Source organism: Malus domestica, chromosome 07, assembly GCF_042453785.1.
Source record: "Malus domestica chromosome 07, GDT2T_hap1".
Classification (NCBI taxonomy): domain Eukaryota; kingdom Viridiplantae; phylum Streptophyta; class Magnoliopsida; order Rosales; family Rosaceae; genus Malus; species Malus domestica.
In genome coordinates, this window is record NC_091667.1 from 18,582,554 (window position 1) to 18,608,616 (window position 26,063).

A 26,063-nucleotide genomic window follows, 5' to 3' on the forward strand; every position below is an offset into this window, starting at 1 on the left:
GATCTCCTTTTCCTCAACTCTCTTCCTTTTTTCAACTTTCTCTTGATATCGTTGTTTATAGCCAAGCTCCCTGAAGACGAAAAGTTCTGCAATTACTTGGAGAATCGTAAGAGTTCCCAAAGAGTTCATGGAGCATAGAAAAAATGAAAGCTATGGCGGTTCGTGATGTACTGAAAAATTCCAGACCCACAGTGAGTCTCAAGGAGAGTTGAGAATATCTGGTTTAAGTAGGGAGGCCAGAAGAGGAGGACAGTAGTGGCGAGTGGACGGCACACGTGGGCAGGGAAATGGGTTACAGAGAATACAAGAAGAGGGGCCCACAAGGAAACAAAAAAGTCAGGTGGAGGCAAGAAGACCAAGGGATGCTGATTCCAGAGATCTCTCGGTGGCAATCAGAAATTTAGGGCAAAGATGACGGTCATGAATTGGATATTGGGGGGAATTAATAGCCCAATGACTCGTCAAAACGTTATGGGGGGCCTATGATGGGAAATGCAATACAAGTCTTTGGACTTCAGCAAAATCAAGCCCAACTAGAAGCAATAAGGATTGAAGAAATGAGTGAGAATAATTATGGGTGCTACAAAAAGTCAAATGACCCGGCCTATGCAACCAACGGAGGAAATAGGGGAAAAAGTAAAGAAGAGCAAGCACACATTGAAAATCTGAGTATATTTGCAAGAATGGGTCTAAAAAGAGGAACAGAGAGGAAGAATAAGTGTATTTTTCAACCCCCACAACAGAGAGGAAGATGTGGGACAGAAAGATTCAACAGACAAGGTCAACGAGAAAGATGTCTGGAAGCTGAAAGATTGTTGTTCTCAGAGGAAAATTTACAAGAGGTGCCCATAGAGCAGGGAGGATTACAGGAGTACCTAGAAGATACAGTCAATATTGAAAGAATGGAGTTGCAAGATAGAAGAGAAGACGATGGCAGCTAGGGGCGGTATTGGTACGATTATCGTACCAAAACCCATATATCAATTACTATACCAAACTTTTAGTACGGTAAAATCTATTACCATAACCGTGCTAAACTTTCGGTATACTGAAATTTTGGCATGCCAAATAGTTTGGTTGACATGGTAATAGTAATTACCACTTTGTTTTGGGCCACTTTTTTGGGCCAAAATTTGGTTTTTTCCAACCCAATTTAAGGCCGAAATGTGTTTTGGCCACTTTCTTTGGGCTTCTAAAACTTTTTTATTTAATTATGAGAATTTTATAGAGATTCATTTAAGAAAAAAGAAGAAGTAAATAGATAGAAGAATTGCTGAAAGAACCCAACATCCCTAAAAAAAATAGTACAAAGATTCCTAAATTTCATTTCTACATTCTTTAAAATTGTACAAAAATTAACTTGATAGACAAGACAGGGAGAAAGACAACCCAATTTAATGAAGGAGAAGATGAGATGGATTGCAGAGAGAGAGTAGCTAGAACAGGAGCAACAAAGATGAAGTCGATGGCAAGATAAGTGAAAAGATGAAGTCGCAACAGCAAGAAGACTTAGATTTTTTTATTGGGGTGAGAGGATGGTTTTGGATAAATGACTAGAAAAAAATATGAAGTGCATATATAATGATAATAATACCTAATAATATATATATAAATGAATAAATAAATGATATAATACTAATAGAGTGGTACGGTACAATATATCATTGGTAATGGTTTTGAATACTATTACCGTACCGAACATGTATGGTACGATACGAATATCGTATTATTACCAATGTACAAATTTGTTGGCACAACTTTGGTATTGTAAAGTTGGTATGGTAATTTGACAAAACATTTCACCCTTACTGGTGGTTGGCCTCTAACAGCCGCAAGGTTGCCATGAGTTATTTACTTTGGAACTACCATGGTCTTGGGTCAGACATGGTAGTTTGTGCCCTACATGGGCTTATTCAAAAATATAGACCCTTTGTGATTTCTCTATCCGAAACCAAGATGAAGAATCACAAAATTGCAGGTTTAAGTAAATTTCTTCTCAAAGCATGTTATAGATTCTTGTATAAGATGCTTAGGAACACAAACTTGGGTCAAGGCCACTTGGGTTTATGGCACTCTATATAGAATCAATGAAATTTTTTGGAATTGGATGGAAACTAATTTCTGATCCTGTGATATGCCATGGTTTTGCGGAGAAGATTTTAATGAATTTCTGTGGGAGTATGAGAAATTGGGAGGTAGAGAAGAATCACATGGAAGGCCCAGGTTTTTCCACAACTTCATGTCAAAGATGAGTTTAATTGATATGGGGTTCAATGCCCCTCAATTTACTTGGTGAGGAACAAGAAATGGTGAATTAGTGGAGAAAAGAATTGATAGAGGCTTGGCAAATGCAAAATGGCAAGAGTGCTGGCCGAATGCGGTGGTTACTCATTGCACGATTTTGGGATCAGATCATTGTCCAATTTTAGTAACCTAAGAACCACAGGTTGGGAGAGGAAAAATAATTTTTAAATTTGAAGCTCTTTGGTCTAAAGAGAAAGAATGCAAGGAAATTATAAAGAATTGTTTGAAGGTTGATTATGAGGGCAATTGGTTAATTAAATGGCATAAAAAGCTCAATGCTTGCCATGGGAACTTGAAGCATTGGAGAAAGAGGAAATCCATGGGAAGAAGAGAAGAAATTGATGAACTGGTTTGAAAACTAGATGAGGTTCAGAAAAATTGGAGTGAAAATACTACGCAAATTAATTCCTTATTGGTTCAAATTGACAAATTAAGGGAACATAAGGAAAATTTTTGGCAACAAACATCAATAATAAAGTGGCTGCAAGCAGGAGATGCTAATTTGGCGTTCTTCCATCAATCAACTTGCAAAAAAGATGACAAAACAAGATCATTAACATAAAGAATGGCAGCGAAGAATGGATGGAAAACCCTAACCAAATCAGGAGAACTGTGGAGTGTAACATCCGAACATTTAATTCGGAAGCCAACTACTAAGGTAGGCCACCAAAAAAAAAACAAAAACAAAAAAAAAAAAAAAATATATATATATATATATATATATATAAAATGATTAATTATAATTCTAACTAACCACAAAAAATATATATATAATCATTTTGTTTAGTTTATGGCTGTATCTAACATCCTGATTAGACTGCCTACGTACCATAAACGAAGGGATCAAGCCATTCGTAGTTCACCTTACGCTTCTAGAACAACATACTAAAATTTCATTATGATTCAACGGTTGGATCTCCACCAATTACAAAAACAAGTGGCGGTCGACGTTTTATTTTACGAACTTACAATTCCAATTCGAGGAGATCCATACGTCGGATTCCCGATCCGTAAGTTCCTAAGGTCCTCAAATATACGTATTTTAATGTATCAAAGTTTGGTGACAATCTAATGGGTGAATCGTTGATTCATATAATGACCAAGCAACCTATTGTCGTGAATTTAGGTTCAAACGATCAACCTATATTATACGAATATCAAAACTAAATTCAGGACATCTAATTTAGCCCAAAAATAGCATTGATGGCCCTCTGGCCACGCGCCGTCGTGAGTGGCGGTCGACCGCCTTGACTCGTCGGAAAATTTCAACTATTTCTAAAAATTCTCAAAATTTACAAAAATGAAAAATATTAACAAGGGGAGTAATCTTCATACCTGGGCCAAAATCTAATTCGGCCGGGAAACACCTCAAAATCCGGCAGGGATCACCGGAAACCCTCGAAATGGGTTCTTTTCGATTAAACAATTTCTGAGCTCTAACATCCCAACCAAAGCTTAGGACATGCTCCTGGGTTCACAAGGAGTTCATTGATAGTGGTGGTGGTCAGAGTTGGCTTCAGAAATGACAGAAAACGTCGTTGGTGCCCTTAGACTCGCCGGAGAAGACGATGTTGGTTCGTAGTGAAATGGTGACCCACCGCCGTTAAGCTTGGGTGGAAATGGAAGCTGGGACGACGTGGAGTTGTTTGGTGGTGGTGGTGATGCCCATTTCATCGGGAGGACGCCGGAATCGGTGTTGGGATTTTGAATATTGGGTCGGGTCACATGGGTTGAGGAAACCGTGTTCGCTTCCCTTCTTTTTTCTCATTCTATCCTTTCCCTCCATTCCTTGGTTTCTAATTGGGCAATGCCTATTCCTTTCTCTCCCAGTCCTCCATGTGGCTTCACCAAAATTAACTGGAGAAATCCATATTATGGTCAAATGACCACTTTACCCCTGACTTTGCTCGTTTATAACTTCTTCGTTATAACTCTGTTTCACGAATGGTTTTCACCTATGCTCTCGTAGGATCTAACTCTATCCATATGTCAAGAAATACGATAAAATTTACAGAGGATAAAATACATCCTCGTAAAATTACATTTAATCAACGAGGGGCATTTTCGACTTATAGATATTTTTTCTACATTTTCATATATTTTAAATTTATTAGGGTATTACATTCGACCCCCATTAAAATAAATCTTGTCCACAAGATTTCTACATTCGAATAACGAAAAGGAATTTGAGCTAATTCCACCATTTCATTTATAGTGAATAAAATAATAACCTCAGTTTACGATTTTATTCAAGCCCAAGAAATAAATACTTCCACAAAGTAATCATCTATACTTAGGTTTCCTACCACGCTCATTGGTACAATAAATATCGGAAATTTAGTCATACACATTGGCAAAAATAATACCAAACATCAAGCCATAATCCTCAGGGCCTAAATAAATACTAGATTATCAACCACATTTACCGTTGGTTAGATAAATACTTGCATCATAATCATAATCATTGGTAAACTACTTACCATCATTGCCATATTCATCATTGGGAAAATAAATATCAAACATCAAGCCATAATTCTCATTGGCTAAATAAATACCATAATATCAAGCCACATCTACCATTGGCGAAATAAATACTAACATAAGAACCACAATCATTAGTAAAACTAATTACCGTCATTGGCTATACGCAGCCGTTACCATGATTCTTCCTCAAAATTTCTAGCCATAATCACTGACAATATCAAACATCAGAAAAATTTTCCATATTCATCATTGGCAAATCAAATATCATAAATTCCAATTGTAACCCTCACTGGCCAAATAATATATCAAAAATTTAAACCACATCTACTATTGGTAAAACCACTTACCATTATTGTCATTTTCATCCGTGGCAAAACAAATATCATAAGTTCAAGCCGTAACGATCATTGGCCAAATAAATACCAAAATACCAAGCCATAATCGTCAGTGGCTACACAAAAATCACAATTTCAAGCCAAACCATTTAAATTGGCAAATCAAATATAAGAAATTCCCACCAAATCATTGGAATTTCAAATCACAATCATTGGTAAAATCACCTACCATTATTGGCTATACACAGTCGTCACCACGATTCCCTCTCAGAATTCGAGTGCCAACATAATCCAACCTAATGACCGGTCCCACGACCGATTACCTTTACTTCAATTTGACCACAACAACACGAAGTAGGGTAACGAGATGTCCATTTAATCCTACACCCATAACCAAGTACCTTCCCCACGAGATATGGTACATGTCTGGCCGTGTAGGCCTCCAGAGGTTTAAGGGATTGAACCTAAGGTAGCGCTCGGTGCCTCTCACTCCTAGTAACTCTCAATCTAGGAGTGTCCATTTCCAACGGCCATACCACATAGACTATCCCGCAGGAGTAGCCCGACCGTATAACACCCTCTGAAGGTTTAGGGGATAGAAATCCAAGGGAACCTCACAGTCCCTTTCACTCTCAGGTCATCAAAATCATCTTGGGAACCTGCACTTACAATCCACAGGAACCTGTGCTTACAATAACACACGTGAGTAATCCACAATGCATATATGTAATCACATATTCATAGAAATTATGAAATATTGCAGCCACAATGCAAATCATATATGTATCCCACATATATATATATATATCACATGAATGTCACTTATTCACAAAAATTAAGAACTAATGCAACACAATGCATGTCATAATTCACATAGCACTTTGTGCACAAAATTTATGAAATAATGCATTCACATTGCACATCATAATTCACAACAATAAGAATTCAAGTATATAACAAATTGGAAGTTGGATCGTTCGCTCCGATACCACTTTGTAACATCCCGAAAATTTAATTCGGAAGCCAACTACTAGGTAGGCTACAAAAAAAAATCATTAATTATAATTCTAGCTAACCACACAAAAAATAATATAATCATTTTGTTTAGTTTATTGTTGCATCTAACATCCTGATTAGACTGCATACATACCCTAAACGAAGGGATCAAGCCATACGTAGTTCACCTTATGCTTCTAGAACAAAATACTAAAATTTCATTATGATCCAACTGTCGAATCTCCGCCAATTACAAAAACAAGTGGCAGTCGACGTTTTATTTTACAAACTTACAATTCCAATTCGGGGAGATCCATATGTCAAATTCCCAATCGGTAAGTTCCTAAGTTCCTCAAATATTACATATTTTAATGTATCAAAGTTTGGTGACGATCCAACGGTTGGATCGTCGATTCATATAATGACCAAGCAACCTATCATAGTGAATTTAGGTTCAAACGATCAACCTACATCATACGAATATCAAAACTGAATTCAGGACATCTAATTTAGCCTAAAAATAGCATTGATGACCCACTGGCCATGCGTCGCCGTGAGTGGAAGTCGGCCATCTTGACTCGCCGGAAAATTTCAACTATTTCTAAAAATTCTCAAAATTTACAAAAATGAAGATCTTAACAAGGGGAGCAATGGAAACACCTCAAATTCGACAGGGATGACAGGGATGACCGGAAACCCTCGAAATGGGTTTTTTTCGATTCGTCAATTTATGAGCTCCAACATCCCAACCAAAGCTTGGGACATGCTCCTGGTTTCACAAGGAGTCCATTGATAGTGGTGGTGGTTGAAGTTGGCTTCAGAAACGGCATAAAACGCCATGGGTGCCCTCGGACTTGCCGGAGAATACGAAGTTGGTTCGCTGTGAAATGGTGACCCACCGCAGTCAAGCTTGGGTGGAAATGGAAGCTAGGATGATGTGGAGTTGTTTAGTGGTGGTGGCGATGCCCATTTCGCCGGGAGGACGCCGAAATCGATGTTGAGATTTTGAATATTGGGTCGGGTCACACGGGTTGAGGAAACCCTGTTCCCTTCCCTTCTTTTTTTTTCTCTTTTTGTCCTTTCCCTCCCTTCCTTGGTTTCTAATTGGGCAATGCCCATTCCTTTCTCTCCCAGCCCTCCACGTGGCTTTACCAGAATTATCTGGAGAAATCCATATTATGGTCAAATGACCACTTCACCCTTAACTTTGCTCGTTTATAACTTCTTCGTTATAACTCCGTTTCACGAACGGTTTTCGCCTACGCTCTCGTAGGATCGAACTCTCTCTATATATATATATATATATATATCAAGAAATACAATAAATTTTATAGAGGATAAAATACGTCATCGTAAAATTACATGTAATCAATGAGGGGCATTTCCACTTACTGATAAATTTTTTCTACATTTTCATATATTTTAAATTTATTAGGGTATTACATGGAGGACTACTTCAAAAGCTTGTTTACTACTCAAGGCTGCGTGGAATACCCTGAAAAATTTAAATATATGAATATGTGGAGAAAATTATGATTATGAAGAATTTAATTGAGACCTTTTAAAGTTTTGTTTCCGGAAATTATATTAATCAATGTATTTGTATTATTGAGCTTTTATATGATTTTTTCAAGAATTAATCATAATTTGTGTAAGTTTAGTTTTAAATTAAACTAGTTACGAGGTTTAAAGTTTGGACCTGAATTATTTAAAATACGTAGACCTTTCAAGGTCAAAATTTATATTTTTGAATAGAGCTTAACCCCACGAACGCGTAGGCGCAAACTGTTCGTGAAACGGAATTAGAACGAAGAAGTTATTAACATTTAAATTTGGGGATAAAATGGTAAATTTATCATTTCTAGAATGCTCAAGATTTTTAGAGCCAAATCCGGAAGGCCACGTGTGTGGCCCAGATTAAAAGTAAGAAAAGTTAGGCGGTCGAGATGGAAGATAAAGGAGAGAAAGAAGGGAGGGAGAAGCCAATGAGGAAAGGAGGAGATGAGTGAGGGACCAATAGGGAGAGAGAACCGGGAGGGAAAGGAGAGGAAGAGGACACGGGGAATCGGGACCTGGGCCTTGGTGACCCGACCCGGTTTAGCGCCACACATATTTTCGACGCAATTTCACCTTTTTTTCCGGTGAATTGGGTCAAACAACCATTTGGAAACCCCTCCACGACCTTCCCTCTCCCTATTACCCCCAAAAATCACGAAGTTTGGTCTTGAAATTGGGAAGAACACACCCGGGGGTGCCGCAACCTACCTTGCTTAAATTCCACCAAATCTGAAATGATTTGATTAAATTTCCACCACCAGTAGACTCCTATCAACCCCAGGAACAAACCCCAAGCAATGGTTGGGGCGTCGGAGTTTGTTTGAAGTCGAATCAAGGATACTCATTTCTAGGGTTCCGGCGGGTTTGGGCCAAATTGGAGCCTTTCTAGACAAAGTTGGACTTGGCCACATGTATAAAGTTTTCTCTACTCTTTGAGATCTTCATTTCTGTAATTTTTGATAATTTTTAGAAATAATTGAATTTTTCGGCGAGCCGGGACGGCCAACCGCCACCCGTGGCGGCGCACGGCCAGGGAGCCAACAATTGTTCTTTATGCGAATTTCGTTATTCTAATTATGTTTTTGAGATCAAAATTGTTGTGGTTTGAATATTAATACGATTTTGGTATATGTTGGATTAACTGCATATATTCAGAATTTTGTTTAATTTTGGAATTTGTGAACTACGAAAGGCTTGATCCCGTTACAAGGTACGTAGGTAGTCTAACAGTGTTAGATGCAGCCTTAAATAATTGAGAATTTCACTTTAATTGAGAATTATTCTTATTTTGAGAACTTTGGTCAATTGAAAGAAAATGGAAATATTTTGAGATTATAATTGTGTGGTTGATAAAATAATAATGTTTATGAATCATATTGGAAATGAAGAAATTTTTATAAAGTATAAGAAATAAATTTTAGGACATAAATTTGGTAAGGTACCTATACGTTTTGATATATAATTAATATTGATGGTTTTGTATGTGAATGAGTTATTTAAATAAGTCTTGTGATTTAAAAATTTGCTAAATAAAGTGGAGTTTAGTTGGGCCTATCAATGTTAATAATATTATTTCTGGAATTAAAGAATTAATTCGGGACGGAGCGTTACAAATGGTATCAGAGCAAATGATCCTACTTTACATTATGAGATATTGTTGAGTTGTGGATGTGAATTATGGATCTTGTTGATATTGCATTATATCCTAAATTCTATGAAACATGAGGAATCTATGTGGAAAGTATACGTTGTAAATCATCATGAAATTAATTAAATGGGAATAGAAAATTTTGAAATGTCACATTTCATGTAATAGCCCTAATGTTGGGTATTTGATTAAGGTTTTGGGTTAACCTTTCTTTAGGGTTGAATTTATATTATGCATTGTGGAAAACGTATAGGAAATACATGTATGATTGCATTGTGCTTGTGATGCCAACTCCATGATGTATATGAGATAGTGATAGTAGAAATTATTATTTGCATTGATATTGCATTAGTCTCTAAGTTCTTTGAACAATGCGGAACTTTTGTGGAACGTATATGTTGTGAATTATAATGCTTTGAATTGAATTGAATGGGAGTAGGAAAATTTTAAAATATCGTATTTATGTTATAACTTTGAAGATGAGCATTTGATTAAGGTTTTGGTTTAACCTAGAATTGAATTGATTTTATGTTATGCATTATGAAAATGTGAAATGCTAAAATGATGGTGGAATGGTGACAAGTAGATGGAAGAATTGCATTATAGTGATAGGAGCATATTTATGCGCCTTAGTTAGCTAGTTCTTATGCATTTTCGTTATGTTTTCTTAGTTAAAGTAGTCTTTTAAGCTAGTTTTATGTGTTTTCAGGTTTTAAGGGCAAAGTATATAAAAAGATGCATTTTGGAGCCTTTTGGAGCAAAATGGAGCTTGGAATGAATGTCACATATTTGGAGCCAAAGGTTTGGACGAATTTGAAGACTTGAAGATGATGATTCCTACTTGAACAAGGTTTCCTAGTTGAAGTAGGAAAGTGCTTACATGAAGAAGGATTCATAATCGACGAAGGATTCCTAGTTGAAGATGGATTTTTAGAAGAATGAAGATTCCTACTCAAACAAGGTTTCCTACTTGAAGTAGGAAAGTTAAACCTAATTGGCCTTGAGTTTCAGCAACAAATAAGTTTTCCAAGTCAAAGAAGGAAAAGGAATTCAAAAAGAAGAATGATTGATCAAGACAAGCTTTCCTATTCCTAATGTGCAAAGGTTTCAGCTACAAAGAGGAGTCCTAAACACTTTAGGACACCTTAGCCTTATCCTAGAGGAGTGCCGCACCAATTTCAGCAAGGAGATCTATTTTCCTTGCCTTGCAAGGCTTTCTAGAAGCCTTATCCATTGTTTCCCTTTGCTGCCGCAACTATTGGACCTTTTCCCCTTTTAATTCTAATTTCTAAGCCTTTTTCCTTGTGGATTTGGGTTATCCAAGTCCATATCTGATTACCCTACGATTTTAAGTGCCTATATATACTCTCATTCACCCCTTGGTTGAATTACCACCTCTCATACACATCATTCACGCCAGAAACAAAGAGCCTCTCTTTGCTGCAGCATTCCACCACCATTCTCCATAATTTCTGCCAAAAACCACCCCTTGTCGCACCACCCATCCATCCTAAACACCACCATACATCCCCCATCCATTCCACACCATTCATAACCCCAAAAACCTGTCCAAAATCTCTGTGCCGCAGCAAGGAGGAGGAGGAATCGTGGATGCACCTGCTGCCCAAGTTGGAGTGTCTATGTGTTCTCTTTCCTTGGATTTCAATGTTTAAATTTATTTATCTTTGCTTTGTGTGTATGAGGAACTAAACCCCCCTTTGGCTAGGGGGGATTCGAAACCATGTTCATGCTTGCTATATGATTTGATTACTTCTAAGTGCGTTTCATAAGTTGTGAATTCAATTTACTTATCTATATGAATTAAAACTGATTTGTGTGTGTTGGTTGAGAGTGCACGCTTAATTTTTATGCATAAGTTTGATGCTAGGATATAAGGGAATTTCACCTAATCGTTATGAACTTATATTCAAAAGTAGTAAGGTTGTTGATCACAATCGTGTTAAGTAAATTCTTGGCATAAGTTTCATGCAATTCATAGTAACAAGTGTCTCGCCAATACTTATGATTTTCATAGAACTTAATGATCTTTGCTTGTATCTTTGTTATGCAATTCATGCAGGGAACTTGTGAGGAATGCTTTGGGTTGTCGTATGCAATTCATCCAATTCGATAACTTTAGGAAAATCTGAGGGTTAATTAGTGCAATTCACGGTTAATTAGGGGCATTGGGAATTCATGGTTTATTGAGAAGCAATTGGAAATCGTTTTGTATGCAAGTGTGACATGTGTGGAGAAGAACCCCTTAGCTAGCTATCCATCCATTCACTTTAACCAAATTCGTTTTTAAAATCTGTTTAAGTTACAAAGTTTCTGTTTTGTTTTCAAATTCGTCTAAAATCAATCCCCCTTTATTTTGTTGAGTCATCTTAGTTAGAAATCAATTTAGTTTGTGTTTTTAAATGTCTTGAGTCAAGTTATAACCTATTTTCGTCCAAATTGTATTTTGTGTTCAAAACTGCCCAAATTGTGTTTTTAAGGCAGTTTTGAGTGTTTCTGGGCTGTTTTGAGTCTTTTGGTTTGTTTTAGTGTTTTAGAGTTTAGTTTTGCATTCTTTGAGTCTAGTTTAGTGTTTTAAACTTTGTTTTTACGTTTTGAGTCAGTTTTCAAGTGATTTAGCAATCCATTCTAATCCCTGGCCTAGAACGATCCCTACTTACATACTTTGCTACAATTGATAAAAAGAGGGTTTAATTTGTGTGCTTATATATTTCGCATCATATACCTGTGCCAGTGGAAGAAAAGAACCCGTGGATATGTGATTGGGCTGAAAAGAGCCCGTGGACATGTGTTTGGGGTGAAAAGAGCCCGTGGATATGTAATTGGGTCAAAAAGAGTCCGTGGACATGTGATTGGGGTGAAAAGAGCCTGTGGATATGTGATTGGGCCGAAAAGAGCCCGTGGACATGTGTTTAGGGCTAAAAGAGCTCGTGGATATGTGATTGGGGCGAAAAGAGCCCGTGGATATGTAATTGGGCCAAAAAGAGCCCGTGGACATGTGATTGGGGCGAAAAGAGCCCATGGACATGTGATTGGGCCAAAAAGAACCCGTGAATATGTGATTGGGCGAAAAAGGCCCGTGGATGTGAAATTGGGCACAATGACCCGTAAATGTGAAATTGGGCGAGAAAGGCTCGTGGAAAAAAAAAAGGGTAGTGTATATTGGCCAGGTATAATACAATATTTTCCGCCTACTAGTCACTTATGGAGATAAAAGAAAATGGTGGTGAAATCATTGTTTTGATAATGATAAGTATAGCTAGAAAAAAAAAATTTAGAAGAAGGATTGTGGTAATGGTTGTGTAAAGCCAATGAAGGCCATGAGAAATTTTGGCTTAATGTGGATAATTATTTTACCAATGGGTATGGTTAGAATTTTTGATACTTAATTTGACAATGCTTGTGTTGGGGATATGAGAATGAGAGTAATAATCATGATTATAATTCGTTGTTTTGCTTATTTTGAACTTGAATAAAATCGTAGGTGGAGGTTATAATTTTATTCACCATAAAAGAAATGGTGGAAATACTACTAGTTCCTTATCGTAATTTGACGATTGAAATCTCGGGGATGAGATTTATTTTAACGGGGGGTGAATGTAATACCCTGAAAATTTTAAATATACGAATATGTGGAGAAAATTATGATTATGAAGAATTTAATCGAGACCTTTTAAAGTTTTGTTTCTGGAAATTATATTAATCAATGTATTTGTATTATTGAGCTTTTATATGATTTTTTCAAGAATTAATCAACGTATTTGTATTATTGGGCCAAATTGGAGCCTTTCTAGACAAAGTTGGACTTGGTCACAAGTATAAATTTTTCTCTGCTCTTTGATATCTTCATTTCTGTAATTTTTGATAATTTTTAGAAATAATTGAATTTTTCGGCAAGACGGGGGGTGGCCGACCGCCACTCGCGGCGGCGGGTGCGGCGGCGCACGGCCAAGGAGCCGGCAATTGTTCTTTATGCGAGTTTCGTTATTCTAATTATGTTTTTGAGATCAAAATTGTTGTGGTTTGAATATTAATACGATTTTGGTATATGTTGGATTAACTGCATATATTCAGAATTTTGTTTAATTTTGGAATTTGTGAACTACGAAAGGCTTGATCCCGTTACAGGGTACGTAGACAGTCTAACAGTGTTAGATGCAGCCTTAAATAATCGAGAATTTCACTTTAATTGAGAATTATTCTTATTTTGAGAACTTTGGTCAATTGAAAGAAAATGGAAATATTTTGAGATTATAATTGTGTGGTTGATAAAATAATAATGTTTATGAATCATATTGGAAATGAAGAAATTTTTATAAAGTATAAGAAATAAATTTTAGGACATAAATTTGGTAAGGTACCTATACATTTTGATATATAATTAATATTGATGGTTTTGTATGTGAATGAGTTATTTAAATAAGTCTTGTGATTTAAAAATTTGCTAAATAAAGTGGAGTTTAGTTGGGTCTATCAATGTTAATAATATTATTTCTGGAATTAAAGAATTAATTCGGGGCGGGACATTACACTGCAGGAGTGGGAGACAATTCTAGAATGTGTTGAGCCATCTGTTACAAATAGAATGAACTCAAGCCTTATTTGTCCAATTACAGATCAAGAAATCAAGGAGGCTGTATTCCAGATGGGAGGTCTTAAAGCGCCAGGGCTAGACGGATTTCAAGGAGTTTTTTTTATCAATCCTATTGGGGAATCATTAACGAAGAAGTCTGAGGAATGACTAAGGAGTTTGTGAATGGAACATCATATCCCAAAAAGGTAAATTTGACTAACATAGTCTTAATACCGAAAATTCAAAATCCAGAGATTGTGGATCAATACAGGCTAATTAGTTTATGCAATTACTCATATAAGGTGTTATCAAAAGCGTTTGCCAACCGATTGAGACCCTTGTTGCCGAAACTGATATCTTCGATGCAAACACCTTTGTTTCCGGAAAGCAAATTCAGGACAATATCCTTATAGCCTATGAAGTTTTCCATTTTTTAAAACTTAGAAAAACTAGAAAGAAATGTGAGTTAGGGATTAAGTTAGATATGAGCAAGGCGTATGACCGCATTGAATGAGAATTTTTTTGGAGGTCGTAATGGTAAATATGGGCTACCACAATCTCTGGATAAATATTGTGATAAAATGTGTAAAATCAATGGACTTTGTTGTTACAATAAATGGGCAACCATGTCGAAAGTTCGAACCATCCCATGGCCTGAGACAAGGAGATCATCTATCGCCCTATCTTTTTCTGCTTGTAATCGAGGTTTTATCAATGTTAATGAAAAGTTAATTAAAAATACTATTGATGGGCCATGTCTCTCCCATTTAAGTAATGGGCCATGTCTCTCCCATTTACTCTTTGTAGATAACACTTTGATTTTGTTGTAGGCAAACCAACAACATTGCAGCAATTTCATTCAGTTGTTACATGCACATTGTGTTGCGTAGGGGCAGAAGGTAAATTTACAAAAATCAAGTTTTTATTTCAGTCCAGACACTCATGCTGGAATTAAAGAAGAGTTATGTTATATTCTTGGGATGACAAGAGTTGAAGACCCTGAGAAATATCTTGGTATGCCAATAATCTGGGGAAAGTCAAAGAAAGAAGCTTTAAATTATGTGAAAGAAAAAATGTTGAGGAAAATTTAGGGTTGGAAGCAAAACTTGCTCTCACAAGGAGGAAGATAGACTCTCATAAAAGCAGTTGCACAAGCAGTACCAGTGTATCTGATAAATATCTTTAAGTTCCCTTTGTCTTTATGTAGAGATTTGGACTCAATGCTAGCTCAATTTTGGTGGAGTAAAAAAGATGAAGAAGGGAAAGTTCATTGGGTGAGTTGGGAATCTCTTGACTTACCTAACCAACAAGGTGTAATGGGTTTCAGAAATCTTCATGAGTTCAATTTAGCTTTGCTTGCTAAGCAATGTTGGCGTATAATTCATGAACCTGATTTGTTATGGGTTATAGTACTGAAGGATAGTTACTTTCCTAATACCTCATTCTTGGAAGCTAAAAAAGGAAGCAGAGAGACTTGGGCATGGGCAAGCATCCTAGAAGGAAGAAACGTATTACTAAAAGGTGTTCACTGGCAGGCAATGAAATGTAATTCAATCAGACTATGGGTGGATCGATGGCTGATCTCACTACAAATAGGGCATCCAACTCTAATTGAAGGTAATGAAATTAACATAAATCAAAGAGTGAATACTATAATATGTCAAGATACGGGAGAGTGGTAATTGGATTCAATAAGTTCGCAAATTCCAAATCATGAGCAGGAAATATAAAGAAGCTGCAAATTGGGGGTAATCAAAGCGAAGATAGGCTAAAAAAGGAAATTATACTAAGAAATCTAGGTATCATTGGCTACATGACAAAGAAGTCAAAATCAAACCCGTCGTCCTTTTCATCATTGCTAATAAACAATCAGGTATGAAAATTAATTTAGAAGTTAGAGGCCCCTTCCAAAATCAGAAACTTCATTTGGAGAGTTTTGAGATGGGCTATTGCTACAAGAGTAAATTTAAAAAAAAAAAAAAACATTTATCAAACACTCCAATATGCCCTATTTGCAATGAGCAGGAGGAGTCTGTTGAACACATGCTCTTGCTTTGTCCTTGGGTGTACCGAATCTGGTTTGGGGCGCATCTTAATTATAAAGTGAATACAAATGAGATTACAACTTTTGGATGTTGGTTAAATACGATATTGTGTGCTGAGATGGGTAACAAAAAGGAGAAGGCAAATGTTATGGCCCAAATTGCTTTTACTTGTTGGCAAATATGGAAAACTAGATGTAATTTAATTTTCAATCATAAAAATTATTTCACTAATGCATGTTATACAGGCTATATCTTGTGCTTGTAGAACATATTTGGAGGCCAAAATGGTGGCCAAATTGAGAATCATCAAAACGAAAACATTGGGACATAAAGAAAATGTTGGTCACCTCTAGAACATACATAATTTAAAGTTAATGTTGATGCAAGTTGAAATTGCAGAACTAAACAAGCTTGTGCATGAATTGTGGTAAGAGATGCAAAAGGAAAGTTTATGGTAGCCAACATGTCATCTTTTAGAGCCTCTAGTGTTACTGTAGCTGAAGCTATTGTTGCTCATAAAGGCTGTCTGTTTGCGAAACAACAAGGTTTGAAAGAAATTGTGTTGAAGACTGATTCAAAAGAAACAATATTATGTCTTCAAAATTCTGTGGAGAATAGTAGTTGGGAAGCTTTTCCTATCTTAAGTTGGGAAGCTCTTCCTATCATAAGGAAACTCTTGAATGCTAAGAAGTGGTTCCTCTCGTGTTGTTGGTCCTGGATCCTTAGGTCAGCAAATTTGGCAGCCGATTTCATGATGACGCCCAAAAACGCGGTGATAAGAGATGGTATTTGGGTCAATAGACCCCTATCTTCACTTGTTCATATTCTGGATAAAGACGTTTTACCATGCCCCCTAGTATATAAGTTTTGTTGACCGTTGGATGATGGTTTCGCACTTGGTGCAACGTTTGTATCATGGAATTCCATCTTCACCCGTTAGATCTTCTCGATTGATGTAGTTTTTTTTTTCTTTTCTTTTCTCTTGTTAGCCTTTTGCTAGGCTTTCATTATAATATTGACTTCTTGCCTTGGTTAATGTTATGCCAATGTATTAAAAAAATATATATCATTTGCTAATTCTTCTATTTGCTAATTGAATTGCCAACTACAATGAAAATGCATTTTTTTTCTACGTGGCATAACAAATCTATCTTTGCTACTCTTCTCTTTCATAAGCATTTTAACCATTTTATTTGGGGGATTTTTCAGTGTGTCCAAAATACAAACATATGCCTTACATTATTATATACATGGAAAGATACTTAAAAAAAAGGATGTGCTATCCACACACCCCAAATTACTTCTCACACACCCCTTGTTAATTTCTGTCTGTTGATCTTCTTTAATTCATCTGATCCGACGACCGAAAATTAGAAAAGTATGTAAGAAGTAAAATGAGGTGTGTAGATATCATATTAAAAAAAAAATTGTATAATAACATTTAATATAGTGCCCGTGTTCCGAACGCACTGGAAAAAATAAAAAAAAAACACCTTCTTTTCTTGCGCTTGCTTCACCATTTCATAAGTTACACAACGTGTCCTCTAACTGTAAAATAAAAAACCAAACTTTAATTACGAAATTCCATCCCTTGGCTAAGGCTTCGCCCCTTCTTCCTCGCCCCCCTCAGATCTACCCAAATCCCAAATTTCAATCCCCAGTCCAAGAAATTTCACCTCCGACTTTCCAACGATTTTGGCGCCCTGCTAAAGCACCCGCGGATATTTGAATTTTCGCTGGTTTTTTCGAGGGTTTTGAAAGATGTGGAGCACGATTGCGAACCTGAAGGAGAATCTCAACAAGATGGCTCAGGACGTGCACGACGACGAAGACGACGACGAAGAGTACGAGATCTACGCTATCAATGGAAGCCAAGCTTCTTCCTTATCTGATCGGAGGAATTCCCACAGCTTCGCCCATTCCAAGTCCCCCTCGCGCTCTCCGATCCCCAATGGCATCGATTTCCCATTTAGTCCCGAGGTTTGTGATTTTTTTTTTTTGGCAATTTGTGTAATTTGGTTTATGTTTGGGTTTGGGAATTTTTTAGCTGTTAATAATGAATGCTTCCATCGATTTCGATGAGTTTGGATTTAGGATTATGTGTATTTTTGCTGAGAATTTGGTTATTATCTTAGTGAGCCATTGATTCTTTCGGCATCTGCGTGTGGCGTACAAATTCCAACTTCGAAAGGGAGGTAGATTTGCAAATGGTGGTTTATTTTCGTATTGAAATGGGAGTCTCTAATTAATTTGCGGGGTTAGGTTGTGAGCAATGGAGTTTGAATGGGGTATTATGTGTAGTAATTAGTGAGTGGGATGATTATGTTTTTCAAAATACAAAATTTGGATACTTCCTGTTAGTAGGTGTCAGTAATTCAGAAATTGATGTATTTATTTGCTAAACTTCACACAACTATAGTGCATTGCTGTGAATGCACGAATATTTTGTGTCTAATAACCCTTGCTACAGGCCCTGAAGCAGAATTGTCAATAAGAAGTGTGAGGGTCAACATTTTATCTAACTTATGCAGCAGCAGCGGTTATAGGAGGTCTAAGATATTTGCCTATATGGCCTGGCATCCATGCACCAAGTATAAGTTTTATTATTCTTCATTTTCCCGAGGAAAGCCCTATGGTTTGTGACGTTTAATATGGATATGATTTTAGCATTCTATCTAGTGTCTGAGCGGATGAATGGGTTTCAGAGTCATTCACTCTTCTGTATGTTGTTTTTGTTAATTTTGACCTTAATTTAAATATTAATACAAGTAGGTACACCACTAAATGTATTTTAGTGGAAGCTGAGTTCATGTCAAGAAATCTATCTATAACGAAACATAAAGTTGATTCTTAGAGGAGTCTTGTTCCATATTTTATTATCATCATCACTGGTCACTGTTCATGTTGACTTTTTTGCACCCCTCGTCTTTCACAGCTGTTATTTGGTTTGTTTCATCAGATGGAGTATATGATGATATTCTGATCTGCATTTTTTCCCTTTTCTTTTAGATTGAACAATACAAAGCGGAAATTAAGAGGCTTCAAGAATCCGAGGCAGAAATAAAAGCATTATCAAAAAGCTATGCAGTTCTGTTAAAGGAAAAAGAGGTACCCAGATGACTCTATGAAATTATATTATCAATTTCATCCTTTTTGTTTATTGTGTTTGATGGAGGTATCTCTAATTGGACTTGTGCACCTTATATTCAGTATGGAGTGGCATCTTGATAAAATACATTACAGCATGCCTTTTTAACATTTGAAGCCCTCACGTTTGACAGGATCAAACTTTCAGACTGAGTAAAGAAAATGGCTTATTGAAACAGAATCTGGACTCAACAACTGCATCTCTGAATGCATCTAGAAACGAAAATCACAAAGCAGCTGCTAATGGAGTCAACGTGCTCAAGGTAGTTGTTATGAACTTATGACAAAGTCTACTTGTGTCATCATTAACATTTGATTGCAATGAATCTGTTCAGTAAGTTTGCCAGTACTTAGTGGTTAGCTTCAATCAAATCATAAACTTCCTTTATGATACATCTGTTATCATATGTTACGAGGTTTAGTGGTCAGAAAAAACTGATTACTTGTTATTTATTTGGTCTGCATGTTTGTTATCTGAACATTTAATAAGAAGGGAATTAATAAAGTAGTTGAATCGAGAGTTGTATAGTTTAACTGCCATAGCAGAGTTCCAGATCCTTAACCCCTTTACGAAGTGGATTAATTGCTTCCATATAGTTTATTAATTTCACATGTGCTACTTTATTGAGTTAGCAAAAATTATTTAGTTGTCTCATTGTCATTGGTTGTCCTTGAGCTCTGATAATTGGCTAAGTTAGCCTCAAATTGACTCAGGGAAGCAGTAATCAGTTGCCCAACAGACAGCATAAAGTGACAAGTCCAGCAAAAATTGGATACTCTGGACATCAGAAACAGAATGGTGTTGTCCATACACAAGACGATATAAGCAATGGGATTTCTCAGCTTTCAGATATTCAAGGGAGTGAAAGGGTAATGCACCTTGTATTCTTTTCTTTTTCAGTTAGATCTACCTGTCTCCTTTTTCCAATGGTGTTTGATTTTTCTTTCTATAATCTGTTTCCAGAAACAAAAAATGATGAAACAATAAAATTATACAAGGAGTGTACAAATGGCCACAACTAACATAGAAACAGTATTAAAAAAAAAAATCATAGAAGCATATATTCTAAGGCACTATCCACTATGACATAAACATACACCACACAACCTAGATTATAAAAGCTTTCCAATCTAACCACATACTAGAATAAGATAAAGCCTGGAATTCTGTAGAGACTGAAGCCCATAATAGTTATCTAGAGCAGTTTTGGGAGTAGTTAGAATTCAAATTTATTTTGTAGATCCCCAGTATGTTATTTTTCTTGTAATGATGAAAGAACTTGACAACAGATGTATAAATGCCTTCTAGGAGCTTGCAGATTTACAAGAAGAGAATAATAGGTCCCCAGCAGCAGTGCCAGCTACTGCTGAGATGAAAAAATTGCGGATGGAACTTGAAAAAGAACGCAATCAGTCGGAAAATATGCATCAAAAGTTACAAGGTACACTGCTATGCAAAGATTCAGAAGGGATTCTACAAGTCATCTTGAACATTTTTGTAATTTTTTTTATTTAATCTTCGTTGATTTGCAGAACAACAGAAATTGAATAAAGAAATCCAGGAAGAGCTCAAATTTCTGAAGTTGGATAGAGAAAAGGTGAGTTTCAAATTTTATCAGAGACATTGATATTAGATGCATATATTTTTTACCAAATGCCTTTATTTAGGTTCTGTATGGTTATTGTGAGCTCTTGACTGCTCATTATTTTTGCACTAGCCATTTGTATCTGTCTACCCATGTGTATGTGTAATTTATGCGGGTTTCTTCTACTCTGCATCATTACCATTTTAATTTGGAAATATCCAAAAAGATTTCGGTACTTTATTTCAGACATCAAGGGCTAGATTTATGGAGGCAGCTATACATGTACATGTATGTTCTTTTTGGTGCTCTGACTTGTCTTTGGTATGCATGTACTTTCTTTTGGCAGACCTCCGTCGAGATTAGCAAAATAAGCAATGAGTTGAATGAGAAAACGGCTGAGATAAATCGACTGCAAATGGAGTTGAATAGATGGGAGGATGAAAATGCAAATAATGGTGCAAAGAGTTTGAAAAGGTTAATTGCAAACCTGCAGAAGGAAAATAATAGTCTTAAGGTTGCTAAATAGTAGTACTTTATTTTGTCGTAAATTTTTTATGAGAGTTTTTGTTACGTTGACAATCAACCCTAATACTATGTCATTGCATAGGTGGAGAAAAATGAACTTGAGGGTGCTTTGAAAGTGGGCAGGACCGCAAGTGAAATGCAGGTAATCCCGTTTTTGAGAATTTTTTTGGGGAATACAATCTTTACTTTTTTTCCTGCAATAGGATGGCATCGTATGTCCTAATCCCTCTCCCTTTGAGTATTAGGTGTGGGTGGGGTCGTGCGTTTTTACTGTATTAAATATGTTTATGCATGGTAATATAACTCAGTTCTTTGTACTTTGACAACAATTCTTCTGCTTATTTTCAGTATTTTAAAATTTTGTGCAGACGGTAGAATCTTCAGAAAGTTTTCCTGGAAAGGAAGAAATGGAGAAATCGTTACGAGAGTTTGATAAAAATTTGAAGGAAACACGTCTTGAAAGGGACAAAGCATTGCAACAATTGTCACGCCTTAAACAGCATTTGTTAGAAAAGGTTACTTGTCCTGCAAACATTCATTATTTGCATTGTGGTGCATGACATATGATATTGCATGAAAAATATTTATTTTTTCCATTGTGATCCATTTGACTATGAAATTGATGGGATTGTGATTAAGGATATTTTTCAGTGGATTATTCTATCTAATGCACTCTCATAATTAAATTTAAGGAAAACTAATGAAAAGGGCTTGAAAACTTTGAGTTTTAATGATAAGGACAAAATAAAGGGTAAAGTGAATAGTACCATGATTGACTTTTTAGTGTAAAAATGTGGTTTTTCGTTAAAGTGAACAGTACCGGGTGCTTTTTATTAAAGTTCCCTTAAATTTAATGAGGGGGACAATAGGTAGTGACTGCAGGCTAGCAGAAAGTTTAATGACTGTTAATGATAGATGGACCTATGCTTGCTTTTGTATGATATATTCTGCTAATATATGAACTTTGACACTCCATATCATCTTCAGCAAATATTATATATTCACTATTGTAGAAGAATTTCCAGATTATTATAAGACAAAGAGAACTTTTGGGATAGGCTCGGGGGTAGATATAAGATGGGAGTTCTTGAGATACGTTTTGAGGTAGATGTCTCCAGCATCTAGAGATTGTTCATTATCTGTAAATTGGTAAGAGAGATGAGATGACTGAGACGGGAAGAAAGGGCGTTGGCAAAGACTGCACTAAATCTGGGAGCTCTTGTGGGGTGGAAATAGGACGGAGCTTTCAATTGTTCATTATCTGTAATTGGTAAGAGAGATGAGATGACTGAGACGGGAAGAAAGGGAGTTGGAAAAGACGGCACATAATCTGGGAGCTTTTGTGGGGTAGGAATAGGACAGAACTTTCTATATTTAAATTAAGATGACCAATTTGTAGTTTAATTCTATGTTGATCTATGAATCAGGTTCAAGATGGACCTCTTGTTCATTGAGTCTTTATATCTTTATCATGGTTTTATTGTTAAATATTCCTTTCGTAGAAACTTAGAAAAGAACTCCACAAATTTGTTTGCGTAATTCTGTTTACAAGTATCTTCTCAAAAAAAATTCTGTTTACAAGTATACTGTTTTCTATTGCACGGAAAACATTTTTGGTGCGTTTTACATCCAGTACCCCCTAAATGAAATGTCATGCAAAATTAATGTCTTATTTTAGCTTATGGCTTATACTTTCTCTAGGAATCTGAAGAGTCTGAAAAAATGGATGAAGACAGCAAAATTATTGAAGAACTCCGAGAAAGTAACGAATATCAAAGAGCTCAAATAATACATTTGGAGAAAGCTTTGAAGCAGGCAATAGCAAATCAGGACCAATTCAAGATGAGCAACAACAATGAAATTCAGAAATCAAAGGAAGTTATTGATGATCTAAATAAAAGACTTGAAAGCTGTATGAGCACAATAGATGACAAAAATGTTGAACTTTTGAATCTTCAAACTGCTCTTGGTCAGTACTATGCTGAAATTGAAGCTAAGGTAATAAATGTTGATTTTGGTTGTGTGCCAATTGTATTATCAAGGAAGGCATTTGGCATGTTTTGTGTTGATGTACAAATCCCCAGATTATTGTTTTGATGCTAGTTTCCTTCTATGTTTAGGAACATTTGGAAGGAGATTTGTCTCGGGCAAGAGAAGAGTCAGCTAAGCTTTCTCGGCTCTTGAAAGTATGATTGCTTTCTTTTCCTTTGTATTTTCAAAATGATTTCGTCTGAGTATGCAATTTCTAATTTGCTTCGTGTTATATAATATTTCTTGCAGTACATTTGTTACATTGGTATTCCATCACTGTGATTTTGCAAATCATGCTACTTTGTTTGGTTTTTTGAGGATAATCTTATTGACGACAAGAACAATCAGATTATTCCTTACATGATTATATCATATAAAGTTGCATCATTTACACGAATTTAAGCTCTGTATATTCTGATGGTTGCTACTATTTAAGTTCACAATGTTTAACATGCGTAAAACTGGAGTCCACCCTGCACACCTACACACACATTCTCTCTCTCACACACCCCTACACATATGCTCACACACACAGGCATAGGCATATCGGAGTTTAAATGTTTATGATTCTACCAGGAAGCGGATCATCAGGCGGAAGCATCAAAGAAGGAGAAGGAAGAAATTTTGTCCAAGCTTTCACAAGCTGAAAAAATAGTAGTAGATTGGAAAAGCAGAGTAAATAAACTTGAGGAAGACAATGCAAAATTACGCCGAGCTGTTGAGCAGAGCATGACCAGGCTTAATAGGATGTCGGTAGATTCAGATTATCTTGTTGACAGGTTGGTCTGTTTAACTTTTCAGGTGGCCTTCCATTGGGTTTTAGGTAGATAGAGTATTGGGGTTCGTTTGGCCTTCAATTTTCAGTTATGGCTCGTATCTCGAGTATAGGCCCCCCTCTTTTATTTCCTTCTTTCTTTTTACTTTTTCAGAGAAGTGCTTTCTTTCATTGTCATTAAGGATTATTGGTTTATTTATTATTTGGGAGTTTTAATGAAAAGCCCACGGTACTCTTCACTTTAACGAAAAACCACATTTTTACACTAAAAAGTCAAGCCTGGTACTATTCACTTTACCTTTTATTTTGTCCTTATCGTTAAAACTAAGTTTTCAAGCCCTTTTCATTAGTTTTCTTTTATTTATATGCTGTTTCATTAAAAGAGGATTAATGAAGATTGGTTTTGTTCACAGACGCATTGTGATCAAATTACTGGTGACCTACTTCCAGAGAAACCACAGTAAAGAGGTATGAAGATTCTTTAGACTAGCTACGGGGAGGGGCACTACCAAAAGTTTTCGTACTGTTTTTCTGTTTCTGCTAGAATATAATAATTTTTCGTTGGTTACTTCCCTGAAACCAACCAAGTGTTATGCATCACCAGACACAAGACAATAGTTTTGTGCCCTCTAAACCTGGTTATCTCCTTTTATTTTAAGTAACCAGACTCATGTAGTTTGATGTGGCTCTTCAGGTTCTGGATCTTATGGCTCGCATGCTGGGATTCTCAGATGAAGACAAGCAGAGAATAGGTGTCTCTCAAGGTGCGGGCAAAGGTGTTGTTCGTGGAGTTTTCTCTCTGCCCGGGCGCCTTGTTGGGGGAATTTTGGGAGGCAGCTCAGCTGGATTATCTGCAAATGCAGCTGCTGATAACCAGGTACTTTTTTGTCTCCCTTCGATTAAGAGATTAATTGGCATATGGTTTTCTACCATGCATAAGGTTTTCGTTGATACAGAGTTCTACATTAGTTTTTAAATTCAAATTATTTCTGCGTTCATGGACTCTTCCCCTGACTTTGTTCCGTACCAAGTCCAGTCCTTTGCAGATCTGTGGGTTGATTTTCTTCTTAAGGAAACTGAAGAAAGGGAGAGAAGGGAGTTGGCAGATGGTTCAGGCAGATCTTACGAAGATTCATATAGAACTCCAAGCAAGGCACACATGGGTCCGGATCCCAACCACAGGACGACAACTAGCGGGTCTGAGCCTGGTTTCTCAAGAAGTAATATATCACCAATCCAAAACACAAGTTCCGCACCTTTTGGCAGTAATTTTCGGGAGCATTCTGATTCCGAATTCTCAACGGTTCCTCTCACATGGTCAGAAAGCAATCCATACGCCTCAAGAATGCTTCCTAGATATTGAAATTGCGGCGGTGTATCTTGTAATTAATCGAAGGTATAGATCATTGTTTGATTTTGTAGACGGGCAATCTTTGTTCAAATCAATTCTTTTTACCCATACCAGTTTGTGCATGGTTGCCTGGTAATTTTAGGTTTGGGGCCTGTAACTCTCAGACGATTGCAAAACCTAAATACAATGACGACTTGAAACGATTCAATTTATATCCAAGATTGGTCAGATCCAAATGGCACTTGTATCTTCGGTGAACAATCCTTACGGCCTATTAATAAGCAATCCTGTTGTTTCAAGGCTCCTTGTGCTAAATCCTTGCCGCTCTTTTAAGCAAGGTTTAAAATATCAATGATATCGGAAATACCGGTAATCCAAAAACACAGAAATTTCGATAAAAATATCGAGATATTATTGATATCAATAAAAATTGAATAAAAGCCACGGAAATTGTAAGAAAAACTTGGAAATTTTTATTGAAACTTTGCAGGATGTTTATTTAGTCAATTATCTATTAGTTGATCACAAAAAATTGGAAGGAAATGCATTGCATGATGGATTTAACTGATTAAAGTTGATTATATAGCGAGCTGGCAAACATTGTGAGTGTAGAAAATATGTAGTAATTAATGAAAGAAGTTTAAACACACCATAATCATTTATATATAATGAATTAGTACCATATTTT

At 36.3% G+C, this 26,063-nt stretch overlaps 1 protein-coding gene across 1 annotated transcript; it reads left to right on the forward strand.

Moving 5' to 3' along the window:
- Window positions 1-17,470: 17,470 nt before the first annotated feature.
- On the forward strand, window positions 17,471-25,587 carry LOC103439158 (golgin candidate 3-like). The gene is made up of 15 exons (XM_008377706.4): window positions 17,471-17,940; window positions 18,970-19,068; window positions 19,242-19,370; window positions 19,822-19,977; window positions 20,417-20,549; window positions 20,641-20,705; window positions 21,040-21,207; window positions 21,301-21,360; window positions 21,587-21,733; window positions 22,920-23,216; window positions 23,339-23,404; window positions 23,826-24,028; window positions 24,438-24,492; window positions 24,719-24,901; window positions 25,061-25,587. The coding sequence occupies exons 1-15, from the start codon at window positions 17,722-17,724 to the stop codon at window positions 25,385-25,387; spliced, it is 2,307 nt and encodes a 768-aa protein (XP_008375928.3). The 5' UTR covers window positions 17,471-17,721; the 3' UTR covers window positions 25,388-25,587.
- The last annotated feature ends 476 nt before the right edge of the window (window positions 25,588-26,063 follow it).